Source organism: Benincasa hispida, chromosome 9, assembly GCF_027475165.1.
Source record: "Benincasa hispida cultivar pf3 chromosome 9, pf3_genome.v1.1, whole genome shotgun sequence".
Taxonomy (NCBI): Eukaryota; Viridiplantae; Streptophyta; class Magnoliopsida; order Cucurbitales; family Cucurbitaceae; genus Benincasa; species Benincasa hispida.
Genome location: NC_143486.1, coordinates 6,759,601 through 6,778,391, shown reverse-complemented (window position 1 = coordinate 6,778,391; position 18,791 = coordinate 6,759,601). Strand labels below are relative to the sequence as shown.

At 31.2% G+C, this 18,791-nt stretch overlaps 1 protein-coding gene and 1 long non-coding RNA gene across 4 annotated transcripts; one reads left to right on the top strand and one right to left on the bottom strand.

Annotated features, from left to right (window-relative positions):
- Positions 1-4,595: 4,595 nt before the first annotated feature.
- On the bottom strand, positions 4,596-11,909 carry LOC120086770 (homeobox-leucine zipper protein GLABRA 2-like). Of its 3 annotated transcripts, XR_005484323.2 has the most exons (12): positions 11,776-11,909; positions 11,474-11,688; positions 11,248-11,365; positions 10,939-11,154; positions 10,502-10,867; positions 10,323-10,424; positions 6,325-6,534; positions 5,981-6,155; positions 5,634-5,905; positions 5,370-5,509; positions 5,143-5,229; positions 4,596-5,029 (listed from the first exon to the last, which is right to left on the bottom strand). XR_005484323.2 is itself a non-coding variant. In XM_039043561.2 (11 exons), the coding sequence occupies exons 1-11, from the start codon at positions 11,854-11,856 to the stop codon at positions 4,652-4,654; spliced, it is 2,220 nt and encodes a 739-aa protein (XP_038899489.1). In that variant the 5' UTR covers positions 11,857-11,909; the 3' UTR covers positions 4,596-4,651. The 3 variants fall into 3 exon arrangements, 2 of the variants coding, with proteins under 2 accessions (XP_038899489.1, XP_090174229.1); XM_039043561.2 differs by lacking the exon at positions 5,370-5,509; XM_090318103.1 differs by lacking the exons at positions 4,596-5,029; positions 5,143-5,229 and having other exon boundaries at positions 5,350-5,509.
- On the top strand, positions 10,324-12,094 carry LOC150033606 (uncharacterized). The gene is made up of 3 exons (XR_016532324.1): positions 10,324-10,880; positions 11,001-11,348; positions 11,539-12,094. It is a non-coding gene; the product is annotated as an uncharacterized LOC150033606 (long non-coding RNA).
- Positions 12,095-18,791: the final 6,697 nt, after the last annotated feature.

Genomic DNA, 18,791 nt, shown 5'->3' with positions numbered 1-18,791 from the left:
GAATCATAAATAAGGCAGGTAATTGCTGATTTTAACTTCCCTCCTGATTTCCTCCGGTAGTTAACATAATCTACATATTTTATTATTAATTTAGATTCTGTTTGATCACTTTTCAAATTACATTCACTTTAATTAAATATCTAGATTTTTCTGCCAAATTTTATATTTTAAATTTTCATAAATTATCAAATTTCATTTTATCTAATCAAATTTCAAATTTATTCTAATCTTTGAATTGTTTTTCATAATTTTATACGTATCCTTAATAAATTAGCTGGATATTTCTCAGTTTTTTTGAAGGTTTCAATTGTCACACCCACTCCCAATTTACCCTCTAAACACGGAAAAAGATATGATGGCAGCAGTTACCGACCTAGGTGCTGGCACTTACTACCTAACTTAAGTGAACTTGTCAAACATGAATATGCAACGACTTGGTACAAACACGTCCATGAAATTAAACAGTGCAAGTCTTAAATATAGTTCCAAAAACAAACAAACATATGTCCAACGAAATATGATGACCAAAATATAGTAAGTTTCACAAGTCCCCGACTGTTTTCCAAAAGTGTGTACATCAAAACAAATTTAACCTAAGCTCCTCTTTAAGGTCTCCAAACTTTGGGTGGCAAGCTGCAACTGCGAGGGAACTAACCGCTACCTGGAAAAAGGAAAAATATTTGGTAATGGTGAGCTGGTTGCCCAGTGAGTGACACATAGAAATACATTTCTTCTCAAACCTTTCATATGCTTTAATGTAAAATATTTAACATGCTGGAAAATAACCTCAAGCAACTTGGCAATGGATTGTCCAATCGTCCACATTTTCCAGATTCAACTTCTAACGTAAATAACTTGAAAACTAAAACTCATTTCATGAAAGTTCCTTCTCCAAACATGTTCGAAATTTCGTTACCAACGTTACCTCAAAGTTTCAGCATGAAACTCTTTGTGGTTTAACCTGGGCCCTCGAATCTTTCCTGACGGCCCTAACTCCAACTTCTTGCTTGAGTAAAAATTCTATGGTTACTTCCCAATATATATATAACTCGAAATATAGACCTTTTCTTGTCAAAGCTTCTTCTACAAACTTACTTGGAAGGGTGTCCACAAGGATACCTTAAATTTTTAGCTTAAAACTTCAAGCGGTTAGGTCTAGATCTATGTTTCTTCGTCAAGTACCCGGAAAAGCTTGAAAAAGAACCTCTGACACTTCGTTCCTTCTCCGGCCTTCTTTCTGGTGAGATCTCTCTTCTAAAGGCTCAATTTCAAAAACTAGACTTGAAGAGCTTTTCAATGGTACAAAGTTCGCTGGTTTACTCAAGTAGAACGTCCAAAACGTACCCTTGAAATCCTCTTCCTTTTATATTCATGTTCAACCCTTCAACTAAAATCTCTTTAAGCCACCTCACCCATTAATGGAGATCAAAGGTCGAGATTAAGCCATCTATCTAGATAACTAAAAGAGAGATCTGAAACTGAGCGTTTAAATCTGAGTGTTCTGACCAACTCGTTACTCGCTGGGGAAACTCGATAAGAAGATGTCCTTACTCGGTAGACAATTTCAGTGCCCTCTATCAAATACTTGATGAGAGGATTCGCTACTTGATGGGGAACTCAATGTTGGTAGCTCGCTCGACACGCGCCCTTACTCGACGCTCGAACTTGACACGCTAGCCTTCCTCGCTCACATATACTCACACTCTGCAGCATCTACTCGATGCTCGATCCTTCTCGATCACTTATACTCGACGCTTGCTTCCTTCCTCGCTCACTTATACTCGATGCTCGTCTGGCGCTTACTCACATTCAAGCATCCTCTAGTATGATCAACATTTAGTCAAAAGTTCCCTTGCCAAGCCAGGATGATGTGAACGAGAGCTAAGCTTCCTTACTTAACCATTTCCTCCAATTTCAAACTCATCTTTTACTTCGGAATGTACAAATCCAAGTTAACTTAGATACTTAACACAACATTTTGCTTAGCTTAACAATAAACGTCGTTAAAAAGGACAAAGTAAGGTGCAGATCTTACATAAATTGTTTTATATTATTAGATTTTTATATTATTTTAACCTTTCGGAAAAGAAATATCCATCATTATCGTAAAAAAATACCCATCACTTTTGTTATTCACACAAAGTGTTTATCAATTTAGGTTTTCTTATGGTTTTTTTCACAAGCTATTATTTTTTCTATGACTTTACAATTGATTAGACTTCTCTTTTCCTTTTTCCTTTTTTTTTCTCTTTCCATCGATTTATCAATTTTTCTCTTTTCCTCTTCATTTGTTCTTATATGACGATTCAATCTTCTTTTATTTCATTATTATAATCAGCTTTCTTTGTTTTTTGGTCAAAGAAGATGAAATCTTGTTCATGAAGAGAATAGTTAGACACTACAATAAATCGAAACTTCCATAGTTGCAGGGGACGTCGGAGAATTGGAGTTATGATTTTTTTATAGTGGTTGACTATTTTCTAATATACTTGTGAATCTTGCAAATACACTATACATTTGAATCATAATTCAGTAGAAACAAAACATTCTCTTCAACCTTCGGAGCACATTATTATCAATTTTGGTTCATCTCATTCTTTTTCAATTGGTTTAACTTTTTGTTACCGGATTTAGTTTTATTTAAATCTTTTTTCATTAGTTTGAACATGTTGTTATCAGCTCCAAAATGTAATATAAAGTTAAACGTGTTTTCAGTTTGCCCTTGTGGGTTCTAAAAATTAACTAATATACATTTACAGATAGAGTATAATTGTAACATGAAGTTATGAGATTAACTAATCTACATTTACACGTGTAATTGTAATATAAAGTTATACGATTTTAATCTTCATTTTTCGTGTTTCCAAATTTAAATTATAGACTATCCTAATTTTTCTTCAATAATATCTATTTAAATCTATCTTTTATTATCAGGATCTATTTTATCTTTTTTATTATTTGTTTATATATTTTGTTATTATATTAATTTTTGGTGCGTATATTATTACTATTTATATACCCATTTATTATTTTGATAAGATTTGTTTTATATTGTTTCATTATAAAAATTAAAAAAAAAAAAAACTTAATCCTTATTTCCAAAATTTCAGTATATTTATAATTTTTGTGAAAAAAAAATTAAGCACTTTCTTTCCTACATATTTAAAAATAATTTTTTTTAAAAAAAAATCATAATTCTATTTTGCCTCCCTCTTATCCCATCCTTTTATTTCTATCTTTCCTATTTTCCATTTATAGCAAGCTTGTAGCCATAACATCTCCACAAACTCTCATTCAAAATCTATGCTAACATACTCTTCTCACCACAATTGCATCTTGGGTCACCTTCTTTAGAACTTTTCATTCTTTCTTCTCTCATCATCACCCCTACATTTCAATTTGCATGATTATCAAATCTTCTTTTGCTCACTATCGACTGGTTCTCTAAGCAGCTGCATGCCACCAGTGGTGACCATCGCACCACAGACACACCATCGTGGTCGTCCATTGAAGAAGCAGCTGTCAATTGTTTCTCGGTAAGGCCCATATTGGCGATTTTTTAGATTTTCGAACTGATTCTAAGATTTTGACCATGCCATTTGTTTTTAAGTTTTTTTTTTTCTATTTATACTCAATTTGTTAGTCTTTGGGGTAGTTTGATCATTTAGGAATTTCTATTTTCTATTATTTAAATTTGTTTTGCTATTAATATAATTTTGAAACATTTTTTATATTTTTCCAAATGAAACTTTAAATTTTGTTATTTCTCTTGTCAGCTCATTTTTATATAATGTTAGTTCGTAGGTGTGTCGGCTTTTTTTTTTTCCTTTTACAATAATTGTAAAAATAGAGAATCCAATCCCAACCTCAAGAAAACTCGTATTATTAATTAAGTCGATATTCTATATTAACATGTTTAGTAAAAGTAAAGTACAAGAAAAGGGGAAAAAAACGTCCAAAAACATTTTAGATGAAAAGGCACACATTTTAGATTACTTTTTCAAGTAAAATAATTAGGTCTATTTGATAACTATCTATTATCTAAGACATGTTGAATAAGTGTTTCGTTTTTTGTTTTATGTTTATGAAATCTATGTTTTTTTTTTTTTTTTTTTATTATGATTTTCGTTTTTCTAAAAGAAACTTACATTTAGTAGAAAATGGATAGTAAAGTATAAAATCTTATAGGTGAAAGTAATTTTAAAAAAATATTATCAAAGTCGTAATTTTATATTTTTTATTTTAAAATACTTGTTATCTTACAATTTATTTACCATAGTTTCCATCTTTTGAAACAAAAAACTTGAATTCTTAGCCACATTTCAAAAACAGATTTTTAATTTTTCTTTTAAATTTCAATATTTCCCTTGGAATTTAAAAACACTTTTAAAAGTATTAACAAAACAACAAAAATTAATTCAGTATCGTTTATAAGCTTAATTTCCAAAAATTAACATAAACCAAACTATCATCGAATAAGGTTTTAATTATGTTTTTGGCTCCGAAAAAAAATCTTCAAAAGCTATAACGAAAGATCTAACAGAACCTATATAATGACAAAGGGAAACAAAATGAAGGAAAGCACCTATATAATGTGTTAGAAGAAAAAAATGTGTTGATTTGAATATTTTAAAATAATAAATGTCGATCCTCAATCATCCTCACCTTGTAGGCTTGCTTTAATATTTTCTAAAGTATGTGATATAATATTGTTAACATACTCAACAGACTGCGACGTCGTTTCGGCTGTTGGGGAGGGACTAACCAAGATTTGAGATGCTATTGTTAGCAATGATCCTCCTGTTTCCCTCTCCTCTTTGCTAGAACTGATAACCAATGGCCTTGTAGGGTGTCCATCTGGAAGGATCGAGAAGCCTGTCGGTAATGTCGTGATGTTTCCCGGGTCGAACCCAGCCATCACAGACTTCATGCTATTCGTGTCAACTTGAGCATAGACCACCGTCGATTCGTATTCATTCGTTAGACTATCTTGTAGAATCCATATGTTAGTTTCATCTGATTTTATTGCCTGCAAGATTCGTATGTAATTGAATTATATCTCAACATTCAATTGATAGCTCCATGTTGTCTCAGGCGCGTGGCGACAACTTACATAGTGGATAAAGAGGAAAGGATACTCACTTGAACCGTAACGGCATTGCCTCGATTCTGTCCTTTAGCAAAGTTTGCTAACATTTCAGCTTGACCACCACTTAACATCACATCCCACTGAAAGTTCCATAGTTCAGACGGTTAAAGTACTGATATAATTAGATTTACCGTAACTTGTTAATGATCTAAGACATAAAAGTAGAAATTCCTGTATTTGAACTCCTATATATAATATTATTTCTTCTCAATTGAATTACCTGTGCAGTCACAAATAGAAGATGGTTTTGTTGGAATGCCTTGAATCTATTACCTGGTACTTCGAATGACCAAGCACCTTGCCACCGAAATTAATTTGTATTATCTGATATTTCTCTATAATAAAATATGATCTTTCCCTCTGTCCATACACATAGCTAACATGCTGTAAGTGTACTACATAAATCTCTGTCTTGATTACTTTACTATTTACTATACTTGCTTACCCTATTTGGAAATTTCATAAAAGGTTTAATGAGACAAACCTCGGGTCGGCGAGCTTCGTCGATCAAGAATTCGAATAAGAGTTTAGGGGAAACAGGTAGCCAAACAGAAGCAACTGCACACAAGATCAAACCAGTAGGTTCTTGAGGGTTTTTCAAGTTCTTCCTGGAAGCAATCCTTATGGTTTCACCTATTTTGCTCTGGACCTTGGTCCATGTATGGCTGCTTGAAGCACCAATGGCTTGATAAATATTAGAGGTCATTCTCTGAGCCAATCGGAGAACACTTTTTCTCCCACCAACAGTGGTGATTCCTACAAGTTTTTAGGAACTGAGACCAGAGAAAGATTTGAAGGGATATAAACTTAACAAAGGGCGAGGCCTTTTACCAGTGGAATCCTTCATGGGAACGTTGGTGGCCATGAAGAAAACCTGCCACTCACAATGGCTTTGTAGCGTCGCCATCCAATGCCTCGCCCCGAATATCAAACCGCTGTTGACAATGGTTCGGTATATCGTGTGAAGTCCGATCTTCTGGCATTCCCAATGCTCCACCCACGTGACCTGAAATCACTCAACTCAAAAACTTGATATGACATTTTGCCATCGATACTATTTTCAACTACCATTACATTTGAAAGTTTAGCATGATAGATTACTGTAAAATTGATCTTTTGTTCATATTCTTAACGGAACAAAACGAAATGACGATGGATAGACGAAAAGTTTGTACCTTACAATGACCGTCCGATGTGTCTTGGATGATGCAACCAGAGGGGCGTTTCCTACAACGAGAGGAAGATGAGTCGATATGGTCTCCGACTTTGTCGATGGAGACATCGGCGACGACCCATTTATCGGGGCTTAGTTGCTTACAACTTCGAACGAAAAAGATCTCTCTTGGAGGGAGGGTTGGGGTCAACATTTGGAGCTCTGCAAACATCTGCAACCCTGGCAGAAAAATGAGCTTCTACCATAAACCATATAACCTATACGTATCTAAACTCCTTAGTTTATCACAGTTTTCAATTATAATTTCTCCGTCAGAAACAAAATAAAATTAACTATCAATAAACTTACATTACATGTTATGATAGCTTGATATAAAAAATTGAACACCCAAGAAAGAAAAGTTGGAATTTCTACTAATCCTTAAAAAATAAAATTTCAATGGATAACATAAATTTAATATTTATTTCTACAAATGTTTTATCATTTATGCACATATGCCTCCTATAAACTGATTAAATTAAATTCGTTCATTCATCCTTTCTTTAACATTTAAACCCCACAAAATATTCAACAACTAAATACGAGGAACTCAATAACGTTGTACATCATTGCTTTTTCTAATATGTTTAGAAGATTTCTTGCCTTGTTTCTTTATTCTTTTCCATTGTACTTCTTCAAGTCTATTTGACTTTGTTTGGTTGTTGTTTAGCTGACAGACTGACATTGTGACTATTGTTGTGGGTGTTCAACCTACTTGTTGGGCAAGCAAGAATTTATTTTCTTTTAAACTTGTGTTATGTGAGCCTAAAATGTTGGGATATATGTTAACCCAATAGGAGCTAATTTTTGGGTTGACCCCTCTTGAAAGCCTTAAATTTTTTCTTTTATGTGATATGGGTATGATTTAAGGAGAAAGAGGGTGGAAAAAATACGTAAAAAAAAAAAAAGAGAGAAACAGGGGGAAAATAGAGGCAATTCGGTTTTTCAGGAACAGCTTCCACAAAGCTGTCAATTGCCAGAGTTTTAACCGTTGGATTGTGCTGAATTTCGATCAGTCTGTTTAGGACACGTACAGTCTCATTTTAAACAGTTGGATTGTTGTTCGGAGCTCTAGTTTGTCTACAATCGCTGCTGAACAGTATATGTGAAACTAGGATTTTTTCATTCTTTTTATCTCTAAGTGTTGATCTCTTATGTATGAAAGTATTAGTGGGTAGTGAATCTTTATATGACTGAATTAGGTTTTTTCCCCCTCAATTTTATCATAGTAAGAGAAGTTGACAAAGGTAGATTGCTCACAAGTCCGATGAATTTCACTCTTCATATCAAATGAGTTTTCCACATATCATTCATGTGTGTTATTTGTTTTTCTTTGTCTTCCAAAAATTTATGAATTATTGTTGTCCATTATTGGTTAATTGCTTGGTATAATTTGGTGATTAATTTGTGATGTATTGGAGTACTATTATTTGGTTGAGTCTCTTGGAGGTGATCCTAGTGGATTGATATATTATTTGTCACCTCGATAGACTTAATCAATGATAGAAACTTTTCATTGATGAGTTCTATCATAGAAGTTTATTGGTAACAGAAACATTACTAATAGACATTATATGCTTTTCTCACTAATAAGCTCTATCATAGACGTTTATCAGTAATGGAAGCACCATTGATAGAAGAGATACTCTTCTGTCACTGATAGATTCTAACATAAAAGTTTATCGACAGTAGAAGCATCACTAATCGATGTGATATATTTTCATCAGTTATAAAAGTATTAATAATAATAATACTTCAAGTACGGGTAAAATAGAATTAATTCAAAATAAAAATTAGTTTGCCATTTTTTGTCTAGGTTTAAATTACTTGCTATATTTGCAAATAAATTGACTAATTTTGTCATCTATTTTCATTTCTCTAAAAACAACGCCAATGTCAAAAACCGTCGGTTTCAAATTTGTCCCATAAGTTTAGTCTCTTAACTTGTAATACTTTCCAATTTTTTTTGGAAAAGATACGAAGTGGATCAAAAGATGCACCAATTATAACCTATCTTTTCTCATTTCTTTCTTTCCTTCTTCTTTTCTTTTCTTTTCTTCTTTTTTTTTTTTTATATATATATATATATATAGTACTTGAGAGGTGTATGGGATAATTTATGTATTAAAAAATCATTATATATAGGGAAATTATTTCAAATGGTAAAATTGTTGAAAATATTTATTATATAAACCAACATGCATAAAAGTTAATAAATAACATGGATAAAAGTTACTAACTTTGTTTCGAAAAAAAAAATCACTAACTTGAATATTTTTAGTAAGATCCTTAAGAAATCTCTTCTATTTTTAATTAAAAAAAATCTACCATACTTGGTAACAAATAAAAGTACTTTACAAAGACATTGATTTAAAAACTCTGTTTGAAAACATATTTAATGATCTGTGTGAATAGTATGATTATTCCTGTGTTTGGAGTACAAATTCGAGTCATTTATACACTTTCTTATGAAATACTTTTTTAATAAAAATGTTTTTTCATCTTACAAATTTTTTAAAAGTGTTTTAAATGACTAAGTAGTTCGGTTTCAACTGATTACTTATAAATATATAAATATGTTTTTTAACTTCGTATTTTGGAGATTTCCTTTTTTTTTATACAGAATACTTCCAATTATCACTTCAAAATCATTCTAAAATAATTTATTATCAAAAGAAAAAAGAAAAACACTTTTATTTCATAGTTCAACTATACCATATGTGATATTTGTAATTTGTAAGATCTGTGGTTTGAATTTTTCTATCCCTATTGTACTAAAAAGATCACTTTCATATTAATTAAATAACCCTATTGTACTAAAAGGATCACTCTCATCCTAATTAAATAATACGGAGATTTTCAAAAATAGAAAAATAAGAAAAACTATTTACACAAAATAACAAGATTTAATCTTCTTTGATAGATGCTGATAAAAACCAAAATCTATCGTTGATACTATGTGATTGACGTAAATAAGAGTTTATCCACATCTATCTGTGTTCTTTTTTCTTTTTTGTTATTTTTTTTTTTAAAAAATTTGACATTTTTCTATCCGTAAAAATATCGTCATAACTGAAATAATAACAAAAAATTGTAGTAAATGAAAAATATAAGGTTAGGAATCTTTTAAACTTATTTTTAAAAATTTTTAAAAAAAATTAAAAATAACAATGACTAAAAACATACATTTCACATAAGAACAGACTAAAACATAAGTTATCTGCCTTCCACATATTGGAAACATATCTATCGATACTTCCAAAAGCAAAGAAAACTACTCATCTTGGAGCAGCAGCCACAACAACAACAATAATATTAATAAATAAGTAAATTATAAGTTTTAGTCCCTAAATTTTCAATTTTCAATTTAATAAACTCTTCACTTTTGTATTCAATAAATCTTCGATATTTTTTTTAATATACATCTCTATTTAACATAAAAATTAAAATTTTATAGTTTTATTAGATATAAAATTCAATTCTATATTTAATGTTTCAACTATCCATTACTTTAGAAATTAAAAAAAAAAAAAAAAAAAAAAAAAAAAAAAAAACCTTTTAATAACTATTTAATTATTATTATTATTATTTTGAAGATTATGTTTGACGTCTCACAGCTACTTTGCCATAATTTTTATATTTTCTAACCAAACATTCAAATTCCCAAATACTTATTATTACAAATTAACAAGAAAATCAAAATCATACATGAAGGTAGAGTTTATAAGTTTAATTTTAAAAAAAAAACAAAAAAAATAAAATGGCTATCGAATTAAAAGACTATGTATTTATATTTGTATGTTTGATGGTGACTTTAAAATAAAATAAAAGAATGGTCATTTTTAAAATTAATTTAGAAGGGTTAAAAACATGTTTGAAAACGTCAAAATTGATTTTGAAAATCGACTAAATTTAATATTATTTAAACAGTAAATAAAGAAAGAAAGAAGAAGAAGTCACCAGTTGAACTGCGCCATCCTTGTTGGTACCGTCGCCATTGCAGACGACCTCCATAGTGGAGGCCTTAGAGATTATCGACGGAAACATTTCCTTCCATTGAACCTTCACAAAACAAACAAAAAACACTTCAATTCCGTTCTTCTGAAATTTATCCACTCTAATTAGGGGTTTCAATTTACCACATCCATGAAGCTCTGAACCAATCGATGAAGATCCACGAACACCACGCCGGTTTCTCTCGACGCTTCCACTTCTCTCTTCCCTCGCTCATTTCCGGCCACCATTTCCTTCGTATACACATCGTAATTCAGTAGTTCTCGCCCTGTTTCCACGCTTCTCACCCATAGCGGCTCATCGGAATCCGCCATTTTCACCACCTCCTCAGTCGCTCTCTTCCCTATCAACATAACCCTAGCTTTCTCCAGTCCGAAAATACTCTTCGATTTCTCCAAATTCCTGCTCCTCTCTTTTTCATCCTCGTTGTTCTCCCCCGATGATGTCCCCGCCGGAGCGTATTTATCTAGAGCTGTTCGTAATCTCTCCACCTGTAAATCCAAGGTCAGTTTCGATCAATTTCAACAACTTAGAACAGAAATAAAATATCTCTTTATATAACCTCAGCTTTGAGTCGAGCAATTTCAGTAACTAGTTGTTGTTGTTGTTGTTGTTGTTGATCAGAACTGGTGAAAATTGGGTCTATGGAATTAGTTGAAGGAGAACAACCTTTAGGGCAAGAAGATTTACTGATCATTTCTCTCATAGCTTGGTTTTCTTCTCGTAATTTCTCCATTTCTCCTTTTAATAAAGCGTTTTCATGACGCTCGTGAATAGCCTGTAAAAGCAAGCTCTAGATGAAGAAAACAGAGAGAAAGAAAGTGAATAAGAAACAAATTTGTTGAATGTATGTCAACAACAACTGGAAAACCTTGATTTGGGTTCTACGATTCTGAAACCAGAACTTGATTTGTTTACAAGAAAGACCAAGTTTCTCACTGAGTTGCTGCCGTTGTTTCTCATCTGGATGAGGTGATTCTTTAAACAACCTGCAATATATATCCCAAAAATTTGCTTCAAAACCATTCCCATTTCTTCACATTTAACGTAAAAACCAGATAAACGATAAAGCCCCAAAATTTTAGTTGTTTCCGTACATTTCCATTTCTCTGATTTGCTCTGAAGTATGACGATTCTTTCTCTTTTTTGTATTCCCCTGTAGCTTATCTTCATCTTCATCATCTGGGTCCACCCCCAAATCCTCCGCCGACCTCGATCCCGCCGGCTCAGAGTTGTCACTGCAGCTGTCTTCCCTCCTCGGCGGCGCGTCGACTTCCACATCCATCGCCGCCGCATTCCCAAAAACCCCAGCCTAAGAAGGTTAAAAAAAAAACCACATTAGAGCTGCATTTATGGAGAAAGATTTAGAGAAGGGTAAAATCAGAGCGAAGGTGAGTACAAGAGTGAGAGAGAGAGCCGGAGAAGAAGGAACAATCTTAAGACGGCGAGAGGGGTGGTTGTCGGACATGACAACGGCCATGAATGGCGGTGAGAAGGGGGGGTTTGAAATTGAAATGCTGCTGCAAATAGTAAAAAGGATTTTTGCAGTTTAAAGATGGAGAAAGAGAGAGAAACTATGAATGAGTGAGCATACAAACAAATGGGAGGTGCTAAAATTCACGTTTTTATTTTCCGGTTCAAGAATTGTGGATTAGAACCAAAGTGCTGAGGAGAAAGTTTATATTAATTATGAGTAAACAACCGACGTGTTTGTGTCATCCACCTCCAAAATTATACTCGCTACTCAATAACTATAAAATATTATTTGAAAATGAGATAAAATTGAAATCATAAATTGTTATATGTGAATTTGGATTATTAAGAAAATACTAAAAATAAGTTGTACAGTCTACAGATTTGGGAGTGAAAAAATGGAATGGAATATGGCGAATGGTAAAATGTTGTTATTGTCGATTTCGTACAAATTTGAATGGACAAAAACCTTTTCGAGCGAATTTTCCTTTAATTTTTAACTTATCTTCTGTCTTCGATCAAAATAATGATAAATAAATAAATAAATAAATAAACGAAAAGACTTTTCTTTTTCCCTTACAACTTACAACCTACGACATTGCTGGTTCTGTTTATTTTGTTGTCCATTTAAACGTGAGTGATGTAATATACATACTACATTTTCCATTTTCCATGTCATGGATATTTGTGTTATTATTTGACATAAAAAGACAAACACAAAAATAGGTTTTCTTGTACAAATAAAATTAATTATTTATTCATTCATCTCCGTTAATATTTTAATGAAATACTATCTTCTAATTCTTAAAAGGAAATATCATCAGTGTCTCAATGGGCTAAAAAGAGGAGATACATGGAAAATGGGTTGGAAAATTGTCCACCCAAACACCTAAGTATTATTTAGCTAATGAATGCAACGGGGTTACAATCTCTATGAACATGACAAAAATAAATACTCTCAAATAAATTTATAAAATATTTAATAGCTTCTGCAACAACCAATTTTATTGTGTTGGAGACAATTTGATTGGACTAGGATATGAGAGACCTCCACGTGAAGTTCCAAGTTTCACTTCTTTGAGTATTGCAAGAGTTTCGACCATTGGGGATTATAGAAATAGCAATAATTGGTCGTCATGAATCTCAAAACACAGAAGCTAAACCCTTTGAGAGAAAGGAAGTAACCTTCTATCTCTATTTACTGTGGATTTTTTTTTTGTTGATAAAATTGTGTGATTGGATATGTTTGTGGCATTCTTTTTATACTTCTATATGGCAATCCAACATCTTTTGCTCTTCAATCATTATATCAATGGAAACGGAGTTTCCATCACCAATGTACAATCATCATCAATGGTAACACCATCTATTAATAAAGCTATCGTTGAAGTCCGCTGAGATTAAAGAGATATTTAATGTTTGATGTCAAATTCCTATAGCTCTAGGACAAATGAATAGGATACCATCTATACATTTCTTGAAGAAATAGCATACCGGACTAATAATGTGACAATATTTACATCCTTATTTATTAAATTTATTATAATGAGAATGATGTTATTAAGGGCCCTCCAAATAAAATGTTTCATTTTCCAAGGGATTCTAAGCTTCTAAATATTTTTCTAAAACTCTTTCAATATTGTTTATGCTCGAAGATATCATTTGTATCCTGACTTCACTAAATAGGATTTCTATTTATCAAAAAGCCAAATTAATCTTTTTTTAACATTAATTTTATTTGAACGACTAGAATTAAAGTGATATAAAAAAACGCAACAGCTAAATTTTGAAAAAATATAAATAAACTTTAAATACTATTCTATAACAATAAGCCTGAAATACTAAAGCTATATCATTGTGAATAATTCTAGTCTTTTTTTTCTTTAACCGAGTCAACATTTAAATATGTAATGCATAAAGTATCCCAAGGTTCGAAATATCGATGTCGATGAAAATATCAAGATCCTAATTTTCTGGAAATATCGTTGACGTTGATGAAAATTTTTGAAACAATTATGGAAATTAATGATAATTGACGAAAATTAATATAATTAGTTAATAAAATTTTGATCGTGACTTAATTTGACTATAATTGACCATTTTTAATGAGAATTTCTATAAATTAAGACAACATTTAGCTTTCTATTGTAAATGACTATGTAAATGTTGATGCGATAGCATAAATTAAAAAAAAAAAAAAAAGTAGAAAATAATTACAAAATAATATAAAATCTGAGAACATTTTGAGGTGAAATGATGTAAAAGTTAATGTTTTGGATGGTTAAAGAAAAAAACTCATATCAATTCAAGTTTGAGGTGAAATAATGTAAAAATTTGTATGAAAAAAGTTTGAAGAATGTCAAAAATAAATATATGTTATTTTTTGTGATTTTTTCAAATTTATTTTCTTTATAATGAAAGTTTTTGGTCGAAAATAAAACTAAAATGTGAGAAAAGTTGAAAATTGGAAAAAGTAATACATAAAAAAATGCTTATTCTTTTGTCGAAAATGACGGACCATAAATTGAAAAATTTAAACTCAGCTAAAGTAGTTATTTAAAAATAAAAAAGAAAAAAAAATCTCAAAATTTCAAAATGGGAAGAACCGAAATATTTTCAAATTTTCGAAATTTCGTAATCCAAATTGAGGGAAAAACGAAATTTCTCCCGATCAAAATTTCGAGATTTCACTATAAATTTAAACTATGAAGTATGAACAATCGGAATAGAAATAAAATATATTATAATTACTACAACCTCGTAACAATTTAGTTTAATTTGTTCTTTTTTAAAGAAAAACAAGTTTACTAAATTTATTGTTTTTTATCTTCTTCTATCAATATTAAAAATAAATAAATAATAAAGCTAAATTTTAAAAATTGAAAAAACAAAGTGGTTATTATTATTATTTTTAAAAAAATAGTTAAGAATTGAATTATCGCACCAATCGTTGTACAAGTAGAAAGAAAATAAATTTAATTTAAAAACAAAAAAACAAATAACAAAACAAACGAAATTTATACTAAAACCGGCCAAGATATCTTATTCATATTTTTAACTTACTAAAATACATGTTCGAATAATAAAACGATATGAAAAGGATTGTGGGGATGACGTAATAAATAATGAAAATGAAATCTAGAGTGTTTTTTTAGATGAATATAATTACTGATTTTATTGGGAGCAAAAAATCCAAAATTGGCCATTCTATTCATTTTAATTAGTAAAAATCATTTCCACGAGTATGAAGATTTTTTACAGCCCCATTATCTATTTTCAATATATATATATATATTTTTTGTGTGTGTGGCTATCGTGACGAGAGATAGAAGAAACCAAAATAATTATGAAGTAATTTTTTTTAAAATGGTTCAAACATAAATTTTAATCACGTTCGATCCGAAATACATCCAAAACATTCTATTCCTAATGAGATATAGCAATTTTAAGTTGTTCACATCTTAAGTTTTTTTTTAAAAAAAATAAATCATTAATGTATTTTAAATTTCAATATTGTGTCTAGAAATCTAAAACAAAAATATCAAATATTTATTAGATATAAAATTGAAAGTAAAAAATATATAAATTTGAGATTGAAAACTTAAATTCCTTCCACCCAAAAATTAAAAGGAAAAAATATTTTCTTCTTGTCTAATTTTCATTTGGTCCATAGGTTTGGTCTCGAAATGTTACACATTTAGTCTTTAAGTTTTGAATTTGAATTCACTTTAGTTCATAAGTTTTAAATGATATAATTTTATCTTAAGATTTGAGTTTTGTTTTAATTTGATTCGTGGATTTAAAGATTTATGTTTTTAATTTCCATTTTTTCTTAAATAATCATTTTAGTGTTAATGTTTTCAAAATTTGTGAAAAAAATAATTCTATAAATTTAAAGTTTTCAACTTTCAAAGTCACATTAAATAGGACAATAAAAATTTGGAAATAATTAGATATTTTTTAAAGTTGAAAACCAAGTGGTTTAATTGACGGGCAAGACCGTACGAGGGTTGGTTTGATATTGGGTGAGTGAATTTTAGCATTAAAAAAACGTGGGGATAAATATACCAAAATAAAAATAAAATAAAATAAATTATCGTTATCCCATCAATGATAGAAATTTATGTGGGCTAGAATGGTTGAGGCTTTAACAGCACATGTCATAAAAAAATGAAATATGGTAAAACAAAATGATAGTTACAATTAATTTGTAATTTTGAAATTTATTCAATTGACTCCCTCTAATATAAAATACCTATTATTATAGTTTGAATAGGTTTTAACTTTTACTAATATCATTTTTTTTTTGTTAACATCATATTTTTCGCTCTATTTTTCTAATATATTTACCCTTTTTTTTCCTTGTATCTTATGAAGTTTGTTTATTATTTTATCTGATGCCACAATTTGAATTTCTAAGTTTGGTTAAACGAGTTGGTGAATTAGTTTTGTTTATCTTGTTTTTGACCGTGTCGAACTAGAAAATATAAAAGTGTTCGTTTCTTTCTCCCTCTAGTCTCCTTTTCACTGGGATCTTTCAATATTAATGATTCCTTATCGGAATTTATTGATATCAGTTGGTGTTCAATTATAAAAACACACGAAAAAGTCAAATTCGAAGAAACGGTAATGGAATATATTGAAATCATTAGAATATTCCTTTATGGATTGTGAACGATATTAAAGATATTCATTAACCCTTAATATCAGTGTTGAATTGTTGGGAAGAACCTCCAACTTCTACCGTAATAATAGAGAAATTAAAAGAAAAAAATAAAATTGGGAAAAAAAACAATAATTTATGTGAAAAACTCCCAACTCGAAAAAAAACCACAGCTTACCAAATGGAAATCCACTATGTGAAAAATTGTTACAATAGCAAAAAACAATTCTCTTCCCTTCTCCGATCCCAATTACAATAGCACTCTCTCGAAGCTTTTGACTACTCATGCATTTTCTCTCACTATTAAACTAGAGAATATAAAAAGAATTTAATAAGAGTCGGCACATTAAGCTTAAATTGTTTCCAACTGGGATGACTGAAAACCAAAGGTATGGACTCCTTTTATAAGCTTGTAGCTCATGACTTTCCTAAACTTTTTTAATGTAGGACAAGCATATGACTTTCCTAAATATTTTAAACATGGAAAAGCTGAAATTCTAATATTTTGCCAAAAATCCAACAAATTCCACACTGGCAAGATATTTGAAGAATCCACAGCTCCTGCAACATTCACTGTCTTCACCGACAATCATAATTCTCATCTTATGGAGCCATAACTTACTTCACCATAAAAGGTAGACCACTTGGAATACCACCTCCTAGGATTTTCCTTTTTCGTCACATGCCGATAAACCATGCTGATATTTATGTTGCAAATTCCACCTATTTGGCTCATCTGAAAATCCTCCAGTCATTGACATAACTTCTACCACACGTCTTGCACATCCGTCAATGCCCCTTGCGACTTATGGAACCGCTAACATCACATTATCTATCATGGTAAAGCGGACATACCACGAGGATGAATATTGTCTTACTTCAATGTAAGAGATTGTCATCTTTCGTTGACTACGGAGACAATGTTAGCATCTGACTCATAGCTTTTTGACGAACCTGGTCTGTTAGGACAATCCTTTTTCACGTGCCCAAATTGTCCACATTCCCAGCAAACCTTTCTATACATGAACTTTTTTTTCTTCTTCCACTCGTTAGTTACTAGTAATTAATCTTATTGTGAAGTACATCTTTTGCTATTAGGTCTTCTTTCTTCATAAGAAAGTTTATTAGCAACCTCAGCAAACACTAAAGTTTCCTTCCATACATCAAGATTGGTTTCATATGTTCATAAGAAGGAGGAAGTGACCAGATGAGTTGGAATGTCTTATTTTCATCTTCTATCTTCTATCTTCACTTATATCACCTCTAGCTCATAAACAATGTCATTGAGAATAACTAAATCATATTTTTGTACCTTCCATCAGTCGCAACATGTAAAACTGCTTCTTCAGGTACAATCGATTTGAGATGCTCTTTATGTTGGGATCGGTGTCTTAACTCTCCCGGAGTCTCGTTGTTTTGTAAAGATACACATTGTTTAAGGAATAAAATAAATGTTATTTAATTATGGCATTTACTCATATCCAATAAACAAAGCTCCTTGGTTATCTTATATAAACTTAAGTATGTATATGTGATATACAAGTGGTCATGTCTTAAGTGATAACCTAAATAGGTCTGTATTATAAGGATTAAGGTGAGATACCTGATCCTAGTGACACTATGGATACAACCCACTTTGTAGAAGTTTGCAAGTGTTGTAAACTACTACAGATGGTTGATCCTGACTATTCAGGTGGAGACATGCGAGCGGGAGTGTCCTATATAAAAAGTTTGTATAAAATCCAAACCATGAGATGACTACACTTTGTATATAACGCCGTTGATACTAGAGACTTACATCTCACCTAAACGACCATAGGGTGACACGACCTCAATCTTGAGTGTTTTGGGAACTCTTGCCTTTGAGGGCGGTCATTTGATTAGTATGGTTGAGAGTGGCCAGATTGCAACCTCAACATGCCTACCTTTTTGGGGACTTGTCTGATATGGGAGCTGGGAACACAATCCACAAGATGAAATTCACTCATTTCCCGAAGCAGGGATAAGTAGAAAGATTGCTCCCTTAAGGGTTGATTCCAGGGCTTGAACGTAGTGGCCACAACTTCTATTTGGAAGAGAAGACTCAGTTATAGTAGGAATATGACTTATGTTCATTAGAGGGATCAGTGGTACTTAAGAAGACAGATGTAACTACAGGGGCATAACGATTATTGGCCCAGCTGTACTTACGAGCGATCTGTGAAGGGTTGTCGCACTGCTGATTGGTTAAGATGGACACATAATATATCTGTGGTAAGGATAGTTCAAGTGTCAGTCTT